At 48.5% G+C, this 19,237-nt stretch overlaps 1 protein-coding gene across 3 annotated transcripts in view; it reads right to left on the bottom strand.

The window, feature by feature from the left end:
• Positions 1 to 19,013, bottom strand: part of LOC134346521 (butyrophilin subfamily 2 member A1-like) — a 52,018-nt gene extending 33,005 nt beyond the window's left edge. Inside the window, exons 1-8 of one of the 3 annotated variants that reach the window (XM_063047930.1) lie at positions 18,760 to 19,013; positions 18,360 to 18,550; positions 15,139 to 15,219; positions 14,286 to 14,648; positions 7,139 to 7,423; positions 2,128 to 2,247; positions 857 to 883; positions 36 to 62 (exon numbers count right to left, since the gene is read on the bottom strand). In XM_063047930.1, coding sequence (XP_062904000.1) covers positions 36 to 62; positions 857 to 883; positions 2,128 to 2,247; positions 7,139 to 7,423; positions 14,286 to 14,648; positions 15,139 to 15,193 — 877 coding nt within the window. In that variant the 5' untranslated portion in view covers positions 15,194 to 15,219; positions 18,360 to 18,550; positions 18,760 to 19,013. The other 2 variants (XR_010017941.1, XM_063047931.1) reach the window with 2 other exon arrangements.
• Between the last annotated feature and the right edge of the window lie 224 nt (positions 19,014 to 19,237).

The following is a 19,237-nucleotide window of genomic DNA, read 5'->3' as shown; positions in this document are numbered from 1 at the left end:
TAAATTCACAATCTCCTTTACGGATGGTCACTTACCAAGTTGTTCATTCAATTCATTGATCTCTGTAACAAAGAGAAAGAAACAAAAAAAATCAATCAGCAGTTTCACTCTTGCCCAGAACCATTACTGGTAGAAGGCACGGTACTTGGATTTTCAGAGGGGCTTTGACAAGGTGGCACACACCAGGCTGTTTAACAAGCTACAAGACTATGGTATCACAGGAAAGATTCTAACACGGATAAAGCAGTGGCTGATTGGCAGGAGACAGAGTGGGAATAGAGGAGGCCTCCTCTGGCTGACCGCCAGTGTCTAGTGGTGCTCCACAGGGGTCTGTGTTGGGACCGATTCTTTTTACGTTATATGTCAATACAGAAGACTAAAGGACACCATTTCAACTGGACAACAGCCAGAGTCTTGACTCAAGCAAGAAGAAAAGAACGAGAATTTCTCGTTCTTTCATCGGCCTGTATTTAAGTCAGAGGTCGATGGGATCTTCATTTGTCACAGTGTCAAAGGTTGCAGGGAGGAGGCAGATAAATGAGGTTAAGAGGGTTAATAAATCAGCTTTGATGGAATCGCGGTGCAGACTCGATGGGCCAAAGGGCCTAATTCTGCTCCTACGTCTGATGGTGTCCTGCAGGGCGACTGGAGAGAGATTGAATAGGAACCCGAGGGGCAGGTTTTTTCAGAATAAGGAATGAGCTGCCGATGAAAGTGGATGAGGGAGATACGTCAGCAAACGGACAGGTCGGCAAACAGGAAGGGCTTAGACTGACGTGAGGCCAACACGGGCAGACAAGACGCAGTTCGGCTAAGGACCTGGTTCAGTGCTCTTACAAATCAAAGCTTTACTTACTCAGAGCACCCGAGGATTTCTTCACAGCTGCAAGAACAAATGACAAACTCGTCAGAATAGGAAACACAGTGAATTAAAACAGAGACAGCATTCGCCTGTCGCCTTGTATTCAAACAATACACCCAATAGTGTTACAGCTCTACAAAACTCTGGTTAGACCACACCTGTAGCATCGTGTCAGCTCTGCTCACCTTATAGGAAGGATGTGGACACTCTAGAGAGGAGATTTCCCAGGATGCTGTCTGGATTAGAGGGCATGTCTTACGATGATATGTTGAGTGAGCTCGGGCTTTTCTCTTTGGAGCGAAGGAGGACGAGAGGCAACTTGATAGAGGTGTACAAGATGATGAGACAGAGTGGACAGCCAGAGAACTTTCCCCCAAGGTGGAAATAGCTAATACAGGAGGGCTTAATGCTGAAGTGATTGGAGGGAAGTTTGGGGGGGGAATGTCAGAGTATGCCTTTTTTTAAAAAAAAACAGTGCATCCTGGAACACACTGCCGGGGTGATGGTGAGGCAGATACATTAGGGACAATTAAGAGATTCTTAGAAAGGCACATGGATGATAGAAGACCAGAGGGCTATGTGGGAGGGAAGGGTCCGAGAGTCAGTACGATATTGTGAGCTACAGGACCTGTACTGTTGTGTTCTATTAGGTGACCTATACTGCAGTACAGCAGAGAAACGGACCCAGCTCTGTTCTATGTTCCACTTAACTCCCAGTACCTTCTGCCTTTCTGGGGGATGTGATATTACTCAGTTCCTTAAGGTTGTCATAGATGGGGGGAGCTCCCACTACCTACCAAATGACGTGCAACTCAAATAGCCTCTGACAAGCAAGTCCAGCTCCTGGCCTTCACGTGTGGCTCAAGTACTGTTTCTACTGACAGAAGGGGCAAAGGTGGGTTACTGGCACCTTAAAACCAGTCGCTTCAGGCAGGTCATCTCGGAGAAGGGAAATCCTGATTTCAAGCTCTGCCGCCTTGTGGTTATACCCACTCATGGGGAGAGCTTTGGCAGTAAACTCCGAGGAAAAGAGCGGAGCTGGAGTCCCCAAGGCAAGAGTTCAACGCTGACTGGCGACACCACTGCCGCCAAACTTTTATCATGTTCTGCTGTTCCTTTTGATTTGGCTACACGGGTTGACAGCTTGTTTTACTTAGTACTGCCCCGGTTTACGTATCCAACGCAGACAGCAAGGACGCGACATAAAGGCCGACCCTGAGCCACAGAGGGACCCGGCCGTTACCCGTTCGCTGAGCCGCACTCACCGTCTATGCACCGCTGCATCCTGCGATGGTTGTAATAGGCCAGACCCAAAATTACAAAAATGACCAGCAGCAGGAGAATGAAGCCAATCACCCACTTCGACATTCGAGGGAAGAAGCTATCTGCAGGGAGTAAAGGACAGCATCAAGAACTCTCACTCCCCTCCCTCCTCACTCAGCTTTGGTCAACCACATTCTCTCAGAACCAGAACCGGGTTGAATATCACCGGCATACGTCATCAAATAGGTTTTGAGCAGCAGTACATTGTGATACCGAATAATATAAATAAGTATATATAAAAATAAATTAAATTAAAGTGGAAATAGGGAGGGAGAAGATAGTGAGGCAGTGTTCACGGGTTCAATGTCCATTCAGAAATCGGATGGCAGAGGGGAAGGAGCTGTTCCTGAATCGCTGAGTGTGTGCCTTCAGGCTTCTGTAGCCGCTCCCTGATGGAAACTGTGAGTAGGGGGCAAGACCTGGGTGAGGGTCCTCAATGACGGGTGCCACCTTTTTGAGGCATCAGCTTTTGAAAGTTTTCTCGATGTTGGGGAGGCCAGTGCCCATGATGGACGCGGCTGAGTTTACAACTTTTGGCAACTTTTTCCGATCTTGTGCAGTGATCCCCCCCCCACCCCCCCCCAATACCAGGCGGCGATACAGCCAGTTAGAATGCTCTCCACAGCACATAGAACCATAGAAACCACAGCACAGAAACAGGCCTTTTGGCCCTTCTTGGCTGTACCGAACCACTTTCTGCCTAGTCCCACTGACCTGCACACGGACCATATCCCTCCATACACCTCCCATCCATGTATCTGTCCAATTTATTCTTAAATGTTAAAAAAGAACCCGCATTTACCACCTCGTCTGGCAGCTCATTCCACATTCCCACCACTCTCTGTGTGAAGAAGCCCCCCCTAATGTTCCCTTTAAACTTTTCCCCCCTCACCCTTAACCCATGTCCTCTGGTTTTTTTCTCCCCTTGCCTCAGTGGAAAAAGCCTGCTTGCATTCACTCTATCTATACCCATCATAATTTTATAAACCTCTATCAGATCACATATGTAAAAGTTTGGGAGCTTCTTTGGTGACATCCCAAGTCTCCTCAAACTCCTAATGAACTACAGCTGCTGTTGTGCCTTATTTGTAATTACATCGATGTGTCGGGCCCAGGAGAGATCGTCAGAGATGATGACACCCAGGAACTTGAAACCGCTCACCCTTTCCACTGCCGACCCGTCAATGAGGACTGGTGTGTGTTCCCTTAACTTACCCTTCCAGAAGTCCACAATCAATTCCTTGGTCTTACTGACAAGGTTGTTGCAACGACACCTCTCAACCAGCTGAACTATCTTGCTCCTGAAAGCCTCCTCCCACTGCTGCCCAAGCACTTTTCACTCCTCACCTCATAACCGCACCCCCCGTCCCTCCAACCCTCCCTACCACTGAGCACATCTACAAGGCGAGCTGCCACAGGAAAGCAGCATCCATCATCAAGGACCCCCACCACCCAGGCAATGCTCTCTCCTCACTACCACCATCCGGCAGGAGGTACAGGAGCCTTGGGTCCCACTGCAGTGGGTTCAAAACTCAAAGTAAATTTATTATTAAAGTATGTATGTGTCATCATATGATACCCTGAGTTTCATTTTCTTGCAGGCATTCACAGTAAAACAAACACTGACAAAGACCAACAAACAACCAAAGGGCAAAACAAGACAAATAATTTACTACTGAGGACGCGAGTTGTAGAGGCCACGAAAGTAAGCCTGTAGGTTGTAAACACACACAAAATGCTGGAGGAACTCAGCAGGCCAGGCAGCATCTACGGGAAAATAGCACAGTCAACGTTTCAGGCTGAGACCCTTCGGCAGGACTGGAGAAAAATTGCTGAGGAGTAGATTTAAAAGGTGGGGGAGAGGCGACTGAAAAACACAGGGTGAAACCTGGAGGAAGAGGGATGAAGTAAAGAGCTGGGAAGTTGATCGGTGAAAGAGATACAGGGCTGGAGAAGGGGGAGTCTGATCGGAGAGGACAGAAGGCCACGGAAGAAAGCAAAGGGGGAGAGGAGCACCAGAGGGAGGCGATGGGCGGGCAAGGAGATAAGGTGAGAGAGGGAAAAGGGGAGGGGGAAAGATGCAGAGATGGAGAAGGAAAGCATTAACGGAAGTTAGAGAAGTCAATGTTCATGCCATCAGGTTGGAGGCTACCCAGATAAAATATAAGGCGTTGTTCCTCCAACCTGAGTGGCCTCGTCATGACAGTGGAGGAGGCCATGGATAGACATATCTTAATGGGAATGGGAAGCGGAATTTTTCTGGACGGAGAGTAGGAGCCTGGCAAAGCAGTCTCCCAATCCATGTCAGGTCTCACCGAAATACAGGAGGCCACACCGGGAGCACGAGACATGGTATATGACCCCAACAGACTCACAGGTGAAGTGTCGGCTCACCTGGAAGGACTGTCTGGGGCCCTGAATGGAGGTGTAGGGGCAGGTGTAGCACTTGCTCCGTTTGCAAAGATAAGTGAGAGATCAGTGGGGAGGGACGAATGGACAAGGGAGGCGTGTAGGGAGCGATCCCTGCGCCCTGCGGAAAGCAGAAAGTGGGGGAGGGGCAGGGAAAGATGTGCTTGGTGGTGGGATCCCGTTGGAGGTGGTGGAAATTTCAGACTATTTCTGTGCTGGACGTGGAGGCAGGTGGGGTGGTAGGTGAGGACAAGAGGAACCCTATCCCTGGTAGGATGGCAGCGGGATGGGGTAAGGGCAGACTTGTGTGAGATGGAAGAGATGCGGCTGAGGGCAGCGTTGATGGTGGAGGAAGGGAAGCAGCTTTCTTTGGAAAAGGAGGACATCTCCTTCATTCTGGCGTGAAAAGCCTCATGCTGAGAGCAATGTGGCGGAGATGGAGGAATTGAGAGAAGGGGATGGGGTAACGGGGTGGGAAGAGGATGTGAAATCAGTTCAGAGTTGAACTGGGTGAAGTTGTCCACACCAGTTCAGGAGCCTGATGGTTGAAGGTTAATAGCCGTTCAGGTCCGTGACCAACAGGAACAACCATCAGGCTCTTGAATCAACGTGGATTACTTCACTCACCTCAACACTGAACCCATTCCACAACCTATGGACTCACTTTCAAGGACTCTTTGCACGCTCTCAGTATTATTTATTTATATTATTTTGGGTTCGTGAAGGCTACTAAGGAAGCTGGACAACCACACCAGCCACAGGGTTGCCATGAGTCGGCGACAACTTGACGGCACTCAACAACAAAGGTTGTCGCAGCCAGGGGTAGGAATGTGGATAAGCTCCCAGCACCTATCAAACCATCTACCGAATGGCAAGAGCTTCTCAAAGAGCCTCTGACAACCAAGTCCAGCCCCTGCCCTTCACGTGTGGAGTAGCTACGAAGCCCAACAGAAACACTCCTACTGACAGGAGAAAGGTGCCTTCAAACCAGCTGCTTCGGGCAGAGGGGGCTCCTCAGCCGAGGCCGGCAGCTCAGTGAGAAGGAAAACTCTGATCTCAAACCTCCGCCGCCTTGCGGCTAGCCTCACTCATGGGGAAGGCACAGGAGTAAACCCAGAGGGTAAATCGGGAACTGGCGAGCCCCGAGTCAGTCCTACACTGAGCTCGACGCCGACTAGCAACTCCTGCGTGTGACACCGCTGGTATCAAACCGCATCGGTCTCTGTTGTTTCTTCGGATTCATCCACTGCGTGGAGAGAGGGAGCCTGCCACGTGGGCAATAGATGCTCTCCATAGGAAAAGTGTGAGGTGGTACACTTTGGAAGGACAAACTCCAAGGCAGAGTACAAAGTAAATGGCAGGATACTTGGTAGTGTGGAGGAGCAGAGGGATCTCGGGGTACATATCCACAGATCCCTGAAAGTTGCCTCACAGGTGGATAGGGCAGTTAAGAAAGCTTATGGGGTGTTAGCTTTCATAAGTCGAGGGATAGAGTTTAAGAGTCACGAGGTAATGATGCAGCTCTATAAAACTCTGGTTAGGCCACACTTGGAGTACTGTGTCCAGTTCTGGTCACCTCACTATAGGAAGGATGTGGAAGCATTGGAAAGGGTACAGCGGAGATTTACCAGGATGCTGCCTGGTTTAAAGAGTATCCATTATGATCAGAGATTAAGGGAGCTAGGGCTTTACTCTTTGGAGAGAAGGAGGATGAGAGGAGACATGATAGAGGTGTACAAGATATTAAGAGGAATAGATAGAGTGGACAGCCAGCGCCTCTTCCCCAGGGCACCACTGCTCAATACAAGAGGCCATGGCTTTAAGGCAAGGAGTGGGAAGTTCAAGGGGGAAATTAGAGGAAGGTTTTTTACTCAGAGAGTGGTTGGTGCGTGGAATGCACTGCCTGAGTCAGTGGTGGGGGCAGATACACTCATGAAGTTTAAGAGACTACTAGACAGGTATATGGAGGAATTTAAGGTGAGGGGGGTTATATGGGAGGCAGGGTTTAGGGGTCGGCACAACATTGTGGGCTGAAGGGCCTGTAATGTGCTGTACTATTCTATGTCTATGTTCTATATCACACTGCTCTGGCTTGCGTATCACGTGGACAAGTTGGACCACAACAACATGGTCGGTCCCAACCAAAGGAAGGCCTCTGTTCTGTTGTCATTTTCAATTTGCAGTGTCTTCTCTTGCACATCAGCATTTGTCAGTCTTTGTTTCAGTTCAGTTGATCCAAATAGATGTTAAAATTTTATTGTATTTATTTATTTTCCTGTAAATGCCTGCAAGACAATGAATCTCAAGATAGTATATGCTACTGTGTATATACTTTGATAGTAAATTCTACTTCGAACTTCACAGCATTTCTGCTAGGTTGCCCGCCTCTCCACACACCCAGTGTCCATGTCCTCTTAGGAGCCTTTATTCAAGAGAAGATGTTACTCCACTTAACGGACCGACCTCACCTCACTTTGCAACTTCTGTGACCGCGTCATTCAACCCTTTCCCCATCCCCTGTGTGGTTTGTTAGAAGTGACGAACCTGAGATCTGTATCCTGGCCTGCTTAAAGTCAGCCACAGCCGTGTTGGTAATCTGGCAGGAGTACGTGTTCATGTTGTCCTGGGAGACCTCGATGGTGCTGCAGACGCTGTACAAGCCCCGGGAATCCACCCGGTATGTAGTTTCCGGCTTCACCGCCACGCCGACACCATTCCCGTCCACCCACTGGACCAACGGCTCTGGGAACCACTTCTCCGATGTGCAGCTGAGGCTGATGCCACCCGTGGAGTGGCCTTTAATCTCGATCTGAGGTTGAATCCCAGTGGCTGTGGAGAAAAAAAAGCAATGTTACATGTGAGAGGAGACAATGCTGCACCCTTCAATCAGAGCAGCATTGCTCTGAACTTTCAAACACAGCACAGTGCAGGCCCTTCGGCCTACAATGTTGTACTAACCCTTCAACCTACACCAAAATAAATCTAACCCTTCCCTCCCACAAAACCCTCCATTTTTTCATCATCCATCTAACAGTGTCTCAAAGGTTCCTAATGTATCTGCCTCTACCAATGCCCTTGGCAGGGCATTCCACACATCCATCACTGCGTAAAAATCCTGCCTCTGACATCTCCCCCTATCGCTTCCTTAAAATTATGCCCCATCATACTAGCCATTTCTGCCCTGGGAAAAGTCTCTGGCTGCCGACTCTACCTGTGCCTCTCATCATCTTGTACACCTCTATCAAGTCACCCCTCATCTTCCTTCGCTCCAAAGAGAAAAACACAGCTCACTCAACCTGTCGTCATAACACACACTCACTATCCCAGCCAGCATCCTGGTAAATCTCTTCTGCACCCTCTCTAAAGCTAACATGTCTTCCCTATAATGAGGTGAGCAGAACTGAACACACTGACATGCAGCTGCAGGCTCAGCCTACATTGAGCAAGCTTCCCTGGAGGCACTGGGGGCGGGGGGCGAGGGGCGAGCTTTAGGGTAATGCTCGTCAGAGGACGGCAGTAACACGGGCTCTTTAACACAGCAGCTGATGTCTTCAGCTTTGGTTGCATTAGAGAGGGCAGCGAGTTCAACTTGATAGACATATACAAGATGATAAGAGACCAACGCCCCTTTAACATTGTCATTGCTGGGGGAGGTAATAATGCTGGGACCCCAGATGTTTACAATATATATTAATGACTTGGATGAGGGAATTAAATGCAGCATCTCCAAGTTTGCGGATGACACGAAGCTGGGTGGCAGTGTTAGCTGTGAGGAGGATGCTAAGAGGATGCAGGATGACTTGGATAGGTTGGGTGAGTGGGCAAATTCATGGCAGATGCAATTTAATGTGGATAAATGTGAAGTTATCCAGTTTGGTGGCAAAAATAGGAAAACAGATTATTATCTGAATGGTGGCCGATTAGGAAAAGGGGAGGTGCAACGAGACCTGGGTGTCATTATACACCAGTCATTGAAAGTGGGCATGCAGGTACAGCAGGCGGTGAAAAAGGCGAATGGTATGCTGGCATTTATAGTGAGAGGATTCGAGTACAGGAGCAGGGAGGTACTACTGCAGTTGTACAAGGCCTTGGTGAGACCACACCTGGAGTATTGTGTGCAGTTTTGGTCCCCTAATCTGAGGAAAGACATCCTTGCCTTAGAGGGAGTACAAAGAAGGTTCACCAGATTGATTCCTGGGATGGCAGGACTTTCATATGAAGAAAGACTGGATGAACTGGGCTTGTACTCGTTGGAATTTAGAAGATTGAGGGGGATCTGATTGAAACGTATAAGATCCTAAAGGGATTGGACAGGCTAGATGCAGGAAGATTGTTCCCGATGTTGGGGAAGTCCAGAATGAGGGGTCACAGTTTGAGGATAAAGGGGAAGCCTTTTAGGACCGAGATGAGGAAAAAATTTCTTCACACAGAGAATGGTGAATCTGTGGAATTCTCTGCCACGGGAAACAGTTGAGGCCAGTTCATTGGCTATATTTAAGAGGGAGTTGGATATGGCCCATGAGCTAAAGGGATCAGGGGGTATGGAGGGAAGGCTGGTGCAGGGTTCTGAGTTGGATGATCAGCCATGATCATACTGAATGGCGGTGCAGGCTCGAAGGGCCGAATGGCCTACTCCTGCACCTATTTTCTATGTTTCTAATGGTGACCTATTAAACACTCTCAATGCTGCGCATCTCTGACAATAAAGTTCAGCTCCCGGCCTTCACATGCGGCTTACCTACTGAGCTTGGTGGAACCGTTTCTACCGGCAGGAGAAGGGGCAAAGGTGGGTTACTGGAGCCTTAAGACTAGTCGTTTCGGGCAGATGGGGCTTGCCAGCCACGGCTGGTAGCTCATCTAGAAGGGAAGAACTCTAACCTCAAACCTTCACTGCCTTGTGGCTATACCCACTCACTGGGGAGGTCAAATTTGAAGACAGAATGGTTTAGAGAACTCGACCTTTTCTCCTTGGAGTGACGGAGGATGAGAGGTGACCTGATAGAGGTGTACAAGATGATGAGACGCATTGATTGTGTGGATAGTCAAGAGGCTTTCTCCCCCCAGGGCTGAAATGGCTAACACACGAGGGGGCACAGCTTTAAGGTGCTTGGAAGTAGGTGAGTTTTTCTACACAGAGTGGTGGGTGTGTGGAATGCACTGCCAGTGATAGTGGTAGAGGTGGATACAATAAGGTCTTTTAAGAAACTCTTAGATAGGTGCATGGAGCTTAGAAAAATATAGAGCTATGCAGTAGGGAAATTCCAGGCAATTTCTGGAGGAGGTTACATGGTCGCACAGCATCGTAGCCTGTAATGTGCTGTAGATTTCTGTGTTATCTTTGGTAATGCTTTCCTTCTCCATCTCCACACCTTTCCCCATCCCCCTTTCCCTCTCTCACCTTATCTCCTTGGCCGCCCATCGCCTCCGTCTGGCGCTCCTCCCCCTTTTCCTATAGTCGGGGCCTTAACATACGATGTACGAGCAGAATTAGGCCATTCAGCCCATCGAGTCTGCACTGCCAGTTCATCATGGCCGATCCATTTTTCCCCTCAGCCCCAATCTCCTGCCTTCCCCCCGTATCCCTTCATGCCCTGACCAATCAAAAGGATACACATTGTATCCAAAGGACAGGCAGGTTGCAGAGGGGATGGCGCGGCTCAGTTGGTAAAAAAAGGAAATCAAAGCCTGAGAATGAGGTGACATAAGATCAAAAGATGTAGGTTTGTGGGTAGAGTTAAGGAACGGCAAGGATAAAAAAAATCCTGACGGTAGTTATATACGTAGCTGCAAACATCAGCCAGTTACGAGCTACAAATGACAACGGGAGATAGAAAAGCGATGTAACGAGGGCAGTGCTGCGATAAACATAGAAACATAGAAAATAGGTGCAGGAGTAGGCCATTCGGCCCTTCGAGCCTGCACCGCCATTCAGTATGATCATGGCTGATCATCCAACTCAGAACCTTGTACCAGCCTTCCCTCCATACCCCCTGATCCCTTTAGCCACAAGGGCCATATCTAACTCCCTCTTAAATATAGCCAATGAACTGGCCTCAACTATTTCCTGTGGCAGAGAATTCCACAGATTCACCACTCTCTGTGTGAAGAAGTTTTTCCTCATCTCAGTCCTAAAAGGCTTCCCCTTTATCCTCAAACTGTGACCCCTCGTTCTGGACTTCCCCAACATCGGGAACAATCTTCCTGCATCTAGCCTGTCCAATCCCTTTAGGATTTTATATGTTTCAATCAGATCCCCCCATCAATCTTCTAAATTCCAACGAGTATAAGCCTAGTTCATCCAGTCTTTCATCATATGAAAGTCCTGCCATCCCAGGAATCAATCTGGTGAACCTTCTTTGTACTCCCTCTATGGCAAGGATGTCTTTCCTTAGATTAGGGGACCAAAACCGCACACAATACTCCATGTGTGGTCTCACCAAGGCCTTGTACAACTGCAGTAGTACCTCCCTGCTCCTGTACTCGATAATCAACGTGCAGGTAGGTTGGGAAAATCCGGTTGGTGTTGGATCCCAAGTGAGGGAGTTCGTGGAATGCTGGTGAGACGGCTTATCAGAGCAGGTCGCAATTGAGCCCAGTCACAAACAAGAGAAGATCTGCAGATGCTGGAAATCCAAGCCACACACACAAAATGCTGGAGGAACTCAGCAGGCCAGACAGCGTCTGTGGAAAAGCTGAACCCGCTGGGAGAACAGCAATTCTGCACCGGGTGTTGTGTAATGACCCAGATTTAATTAGGAACCTGATGATCAGGAAACCCTAAGGAGGCAGTGATCATAATGCGATAGAATTCACCCTGAAATTTGAGGAGAAGCTAAGTTCAGATGTATTACCGCGGAGTAAAGGAAATAACAAAGGCACAAGAGGAGCTGCCAGTTGATTGGAAGGGGACGCTATCAGAAATGACAGCAGGACAGCACTGCCGGGAATTTCTGGGGCAATTCGGAAGGCACAAGATAGACACATCCCACAGATTAAGAAGTATTCTAAAGGGAGGATGCGGAACCGTGATTGACAAGGGAAGTCAAAGACAGCAAAAAAGCAAAAGAGAGGGCAAATAATACAACAAAAATAAATATCCACAGAATGAAGATAAAATTCGAAGGAAAGCTAACCATTAATGTAAATAAGGATGAGTTTTTTGAGCCATATAAAGAGTAAAAGAGAGACAAGAGTGTATATCAGACCGCTGGAAAACGACGCAGGAGAGGAAGTAATGGGAGACAAAAAAAAAGTTGAACTAATTTACGCCAGTCCTCACTGTAGGTGAGACTAGCAGAACGTCAGAAATGCGAGACTGTCAGGAGATAAAAGCGGGTGTTGTTGCTATCACAAAGGAGAAGGTGCTTAGAAAGCTGGAAGGTCTGAAGGTAGAAGGTAGATGGACTACAGCCCAGGGTTCTGGAAGAGGTAGCTGAAAAGACCTTAGGGGCATCAGTAATGAGCTTTCAAAAACCACTAGGTTCTGGAATTGTTCCTGAGGACGGGAAAATTGCAAATGTCACTCCACTCTTTGAGAAGAGAGAGGCGGAAGAAAGGAAATTATAGGCCAGTTAGTCTGATCTCAGTGTTGGAGTCCATTATTAAGGATGAGGTCTCAGGGTACTTGGAGGCACATGATAAAATAGACCGTAGTCAGTATGGTCTCCTCAAAGGGGGATCTTGCCTGACAAATCTGTTTAAACTCCGAGGTAAAGATAGTGAGTGGATGTTGTTTATTTGGACTTTCAGAAGCCGCACATGAGGCTGCTAAACAAAACAGAATTACAGGAAAGGTAGTCCCATGGAAGGGAAGTAACGGACTGGCAGGAGGCAGAGTGGGAATAAAAGCAGCTTTTTCTGGCCGGCTGCTGGTGACTACTGATGCTCCCACAGGGGTGGGCATTGTACGGAAGTTATTTAAGTGAAGAAATTGATGGCTTTGGGGTCAAGTCTGTGCACAATATGAAGATAGATGGAAGAGCAGGGAGTGTTGAGGATGCAGGATGTCTGTAAAGGCACTTGGACAGATTGAGGGAATGGGTAAAGAAGTGGCAGATGGAATATAGCACAGGGAAGTGTATGGCCGTGACCTTTGGCAGAAAGAATAAGGACGTAGATTACTTTCAATATGGGGGAGAAAATTCAAAAACCAGAGGTGCAAAGGGACTAAGGACTCCTCGTGTAGAATTCCCTAAAGGTTAACTTACAGACTGAGTCAGCAGTAAGGAAGGCAAATGTAACGTTAGCATTCATTTCGAGAGGATTAGAGTATAAAAGCAAGGATGTAATGCTGAGGCTTTGTGAGGCACCAGTGAGACCTGAACTTGGGAGTATTATGAGCAGTTGTGGGCCCTTATCAAAGATGTGCTGGCACTGGAGAGGGTCCTGAGGAGGTGCACAAGAATTATCCCAGGAATGAAAGGGTTTACATATGAGGAGAGTTTGATGGCTCTGGGCCTGTACTCGCTGGAATTTAGAATGACGAGGTTCTCACTGAAATCTATTGAATATTGAAAGGCCTAGATATAGAGCAGATGTGGAGAGGATGTTTCCTACAGGGGAGTCTCAGACCAGAGGGCACAGATAGAGTGGACGTGGAGAGGATGTTTCCTGTAGTGGGGGAGTCTTGGACCAGGGGACACAGATAGAGTGGATGTGGAGAGGATGTTTCCTATAGTGGAGGAGTCTAGGACCAAAAGGCACAGATAGAGTGGATGTGGAGAGGATGTTTCCTGTAGGGGAGTCTCAGACCAGAGGGCACAGATAGAGTGGATGTGGAGAGGATGTTTCCTGTAGGGGAGTCTCGGACCAGAGGGCACAGATAGAGTGGATGTGGAGAGGATGTTTCCTGTAGGGGCGTCTCAGACCAGAGGGCACAGATAGAGTGGATGTGGAGAGGATGTTTCCTGTAGGGGAGCCTCGGACCAGGGGGCACGGCCTCAGATTTGAGAGATATCCATTTAGAACAAAGGTGAGGAAAAATTTCTTTAGCCAGAGGGTGGTGAATCTGTGGAATTCACTAACACAAACGGTTGTGGAGGCAAAGTCGTTGGGTATATTTAAGGCGGAGGTTATTAGCTTCTTGATTAATCAGGGCGTTAGTGGTTACAGGGAGAGGGCAGGAAAACGGGGATGAGAGGGACGATAGTTCAGCCATGATGGAATGTCAGAACAGACTCGATGGGCCGAGTAATCTCACTCTGCTCCTGTGTCTTATTGTCTACTTTCTGAGGAGGCTGAAGACAGCTGGACTATGCACGTCTTACTAGCGTCACTCTGTAGTCGCGCAGCAGACAGCATCCTGACGAGCTGCATCACCGCTCGCTACAGAACCTGCACTGTGGCAGACAGGGAGGCTCTATAACAGGTAGTCAAAACTGCCCAACGCCTCACTGGCACCAGCCTACCCACCTTCAAGGACATAGATACATAGAAAGGCCGGCATCATCATGAAGGATCCCACCACCCTGCTCGAGGACTGTTTGTCCCACTCCCATGAAATCACGTATTTCTATTTCCTATGTGTGTTTTATCGTGTTCTTTATCTTACTGTGTTTTGTTCGTGCTTCATCAGAGGGGGAGTGACAATCCTTTACAGTTAATGACATTAAACAATCTTTCTAAACCTATGTCTGTTACACAACCACAAGTGGAGGAACAGCTGCTGGAGAGACAAGGCCTGAAGACCCACCTGCTACTGCCAAGCTCATCCTGATCTCATTCTGGTTACTCTTGGTTGCCACAAAACACTTGTACTGCCCCTGGTCAGACACCCGCACGTTCATCAGCTTGAGGGAAAGGTTGCCCTTGCTGATCTGGTCGTGGAACAGCTGGGTCCTGCCCTGGTAGGCCGAAGCCTGCATGGTTAATTCATCCAGGCCCCCCTTGTACATGTGAATGGGGGACGAGTAGGACAGGTCCACGTTGATCCATCGCAACTCCATGTTGGGCAGGAAGTTGCCTGGCACGAGCTGGCAGTCCAGCACCACGTCCTTCCCGACGATGGCCAGGATAGGCTTGGCTGGAGCCGTGACCACAAATTCCTGTGCCACACCTGGACAAACATGGAGGAGAGAGGAAAAGTCAGATCTACAACTTGAGAATACACGAGGTTAAGTTCCAAAGCTCGGCAGGTCCGGATGAGCTGAAAGTGGGTGGGAGGGTGACCTTGGCCCAGAGGGCAGCCTGTCGACATGGCTAGAGTGGCTTCAGCTGAACATGGTGGGGATGTTGTGCTGGGGCCGAAATGCGAGGTGACACTTGTGGGCTGCCTCCAGCACGTACTCGGAAGTTTGTTGGTTGTTAGCAGACATGACGTATTTCACTGTAGGTTTCAATGTAGATGGACGAATGTGAATGTGAACATGCCAAGCACAACTGAGAGGAGTATGAGGGAACAAGCAAGCCAATGGGGGGTGGGGGGGGGAGACGGGGGTAGTAGGATTGAGAACAGAGGGGAGAAGGCCAACTGAGAAAGGGGGAGAGGGAGGCGGGGTGGGGGGAGAGAGAGGCGGGGGGGGAGAGAGAGGCGGGGGGATTCTCACCCGCTGGAATGGAATTAATCCCGAGGAGAATCAGAATTAGCAGCCAGGCCTCCATCACTCACGGAATGTCGGAATGCCGTCCTGGGAAAAGGAAAGTTGATACAATTATCGACACACTCCGAACGGGAGGCCCTAGGACTCCATGCTGACTTCACACACTGAGACCGCAATAGTCCACCAATTCCTCCCCTTTCCCATAGCCCATTAAGATAATAAAACATAGAAGAATTAGGCCATGTGGCTCATTAAGTCCGCCCACAGCTGATTTATTATTCCTCTCGACCCCATTCTCCTGCCTTCTCAGGGCTGTGTTCTAAGCCCACTCCTTTACTCTCCATATTCCCACGACTGTGTCGCCACCCACCACTCCAATCTGCTAATTCAATTTGCTGACAACACTACACTGATTGGTCTAATCTCAAATAGTAATGAGGCACCCGACAGAGAGGAAGTCATCACCCAGACACAGTGGTGTCAAGAGAACAACCTTTCCCTCAATGTCGCTAAAAACAAAGGAGCTGGTTGTGGACTACAGGAGGAATGGAGACAGGCTAACCCCTAATGACATCAATGGATCTGGGGTTGAGAGGGTAAACAGCTTTAAATTCCTCAGCATAAACATCGCTGAGGATCTCACGTATTCTGTACACACCAGCTCTGTGGTGAAAAAGGCACAACAGCTCTTTTTCCACCTCAGACGGTTGAAGAAGTTTGGTGTGGGCCCCCAAATTCTAAGAACTTTCTACAGGGGCACAATTGAGAGCATCCTGACTGGCTGCATCACTGCCTGGTATGGGAGCTGTACTTCACCCAATCGCAGGACTCTGCAGGGAGTGGTGCGGACAGCCCAGCGTATGCATAGATGTGAACTTCCCACTATTCAGGACATTTACAAAGACAGGTGTGTAAAAAGGGCCCGAAGGATCATTGGGGACCCGAGTCACCCCAACCACAAACTGTTCCAGCTGCTACCATCCGGGAAACGGTACCACAGTATAAAAGCCAGGACCAGAATCAGGTTCATTATCACTGGCATGGGACATGAAATTTGTTAACTTAGCAGCAGCAGTTCAATGAATGCATAATCTAGCAGAGCGAAAAAATAATAACATTTAAAAAATAATAATAAACAAGTAAATCAATCACATATATTGAATAGATCTTAAAAACGTGCAAAAACAGAAATACTGTATATTTAAAAAAAAGTGAGGTAGTGTCCAAGGCTTCAATGTCCACTTAGGAATCGGATGGTAGAGGGGAAGAAGCTGTTCCTGAATCGCTGAGTGTGTGCCTTCAGGCTTCTGTATCTCCTACCTGATGGTAACAGTGAGAAAAGGGCATGCCCTGGGTGCTGGAGGTCTTTAATAATGGACGCTGTTTTTCTGAGACACTGCTCCCTAAAGATGTTCTGGATGCTTTGTAGGCTAGGGCCCATGATAGAGCTGACTAGATTTACAACCCTCTGCTTCTTTCGGTCCTGTGCAGTAGCCCCTCCATACCAGACAGTGATGCAGCCTGTCAGAATGCCCTCCACAGTACAACTATAGAAGTTTTTGAGTGTATTTGTTGACATGCCAAATCTCTTCAAACTCCTAATGAAGTATAGCTGCTGTCTTGCCTTCTTTATGACTACATTGATATGTTGGAACCAGCTTAGATCCTCAGAGATCTTGACACCCAGGAACTTGAAGCTGCTCACTCTCTCCACTTCTGATCCCTCTATGAGGATTGGTATGTGTTCCTTCATCACAGACACATACAAACACACATACACACAGACACACACACATGCATAGATGCGCAGACACACACATATACATACACGTACACACACATACATACATATACACACACACACATAAGACCATAAGACAAAGGAGCAGAAGTAGGCCATTCAGCCCATCGAGTCTGCTCTGCCATTTTATCATGAGCTGATCCATTCTCCTATTTAGTCCCACTCCCCCGCCTTCTCACCGTAACCTTTGATGCCCTGGCTACTCAGATACCTATCAATCTCTGCCTTAAATACACCCAATGACTTGGCCTCCACTGCTGCCCGTGGCAACAAATTCCATAGATTCACCACCCTCTGACTAAAAAAATTTGTTTGCATTTCTGTTCTGAATGGGCACCCTTCAATCTTCAAGTCATGCCCTCTCGTACTAGACTCCCCCATCATGGGAAACAACTTTGCCACATCCACTCTGTCCATGCCTTTCAACATTCAAAATGTTTCTATGAGGTCTCCCCTCATTCTTCTAAACTCCAAGGAATACAGTTGAAGAGTGGACAAACGTTCCTCATATGTTAACCTATATGTTAACATACAGACATCCCACCTCTCCCGGAAGTTCCGGGAGTCTCCCACATATTAATAGTGGCTCCCTGATGCCTGCAAATTACATACAATATCACGGAAATCAATTTTTTTGAGAGCGAGAGAGCGCACAAGCGAGAGCGCGCCATGGCAGAGTGTTCCAAAAAAAGAAAATATAAAACGTACTTCACCCCAGACTACACTAAAGTGTACCCCTGCCTAATAGGGGTCAAAAATAATGACAGAGTTGCTCGCTGCACTGTTTGCAACAGTGACTTTTCTATTGCCCATGGTGGGTTAAGACTGTAAAAGACATGTTGAGGTGAGTTTAACAGGTGTCATTCGTTCATTAGCATAGCTAATGTTATTTAAACTAGCTGGCTGGCTGCTAAGGAGCTACTCTATTGCAGACATCTCACTTCTCCCGGAAGTCTCCCGCAAATTAATGGTGAAATGAGGTTTTGCAGGGTGGGATGTCTGCAGATACACACACATATACTTATATAACTGTGGGTGACTGTATGTTGCTATCCTAAACGCGCTGTACAGTATGTGCCCTGTGCCCTGTGTGACTGCTGGTTCTGTCGTTCTGCACCTTGGACCCGGAGGAACCTGTTCGGCCATTTCATGTGTAAACTTGAACTTCAAATTTCAGGTTAACCTTTGTATTTCGGAGATCGGAGCGAGGGAACGGCTCCAATGTCTCGAGGGACAGACTGACCAGGATCTGAGCAGAACCAGTCACCCACCCCACCCCGAGGTCGTGTCGAAGAGCCCGAACCGGCCGGGCCGGACTCCCGGTCTGAGCTAGATTCGCACTGCCCGAATCCCGGACCGGTCCTGGTCCCGGGGTAGAGAGGAGTGCCTTTCGCCGGCCGCAATCAGAAACCCGTCCGAGACTCACCGAATGACGGCCGGGTAGCAGTCGGAGGACTCACAAATCCACAGCCCGCCGCCTTTTACTTTCACTTTGCGCGCACGCCCTATCGGAGCCGAAAGCGAGCCGAACGAGGCCTCCGGTGTCCGTCTGGTGGGTCCCGCAGGCACGGCTAATCCCGGGTAGTTTGATGTGGGTCCTCTCGGTCACCCCGTACCCTGTCCAACAGCACGGATATAGCCGGTTACCCCCCTCCTTCAACGGCGCCGCACCCGCCTTCGCGGAGATGTCACTCTACCCGGAAATCAGCCGAGCGCAAGGCCGGCCGCTCCCTGGAACAGCGAACAGTTCGGAAACCCGAAACAGTGCCTTCGGCCTACGATGCGTGCTGAACCAGCAAACCCCCGCTCCAAATAATCCTCCCTACCTACACAACCGTCTTCTTCTTCTATTTCCGGCAGACCAGGCGTATTACAGCCCTCCGCAGGCTGCAAAATTAATTCTACAACTTCAAGGAACTCAAATTCTCGAATATAACCTAGTCTCAAGTATAAACTGAATAATAAACTCTTCAATCAGATGTTGATTCTCTTGGTGGCCAAAGAAAGATTTAAGAGAAAACCAAAATACATTTAAACCAGACAGCCTCTTGTCGATTACAGCTCAGCAAAACATGCTGGACTGTCTCTGGACAACCACAGTCACATGATCCAGCAGGATGTTTTCCTATTATCTTTCAATAATAGTTTAGCCCACAATGCCCCAACCTCAGTCTTGTAAATTTCACCATATCTCTACGACTTAAAAGGTCTGTCTGTCTGTATCTTGTTTTACGGCGGTTGGCATCCAGCTTAATGGTGCATTACCCCCCCCCGCTCCAGAATGTGCACTAGACATACATTCTA

This window comes from Mobula hypostoma, chromosome 5 (genome assembly GCF_963921235.1).
Source record: "Mobula hypostoma chromosome 5, sMobHyp1.1, whole genome shotgun sequence".
In the NCBI taxonomy this organism is placed as follows: domain Eukaryota; kingdom Metazoa; phylum Chordata; class Chondrichthyes; order Myliobatiformes; family Myliobatidae; genus Mobula; species Mobula hypostoma.
This window is presented reverse-complemented; position numbering and strand designations above follow the sequence as displayed.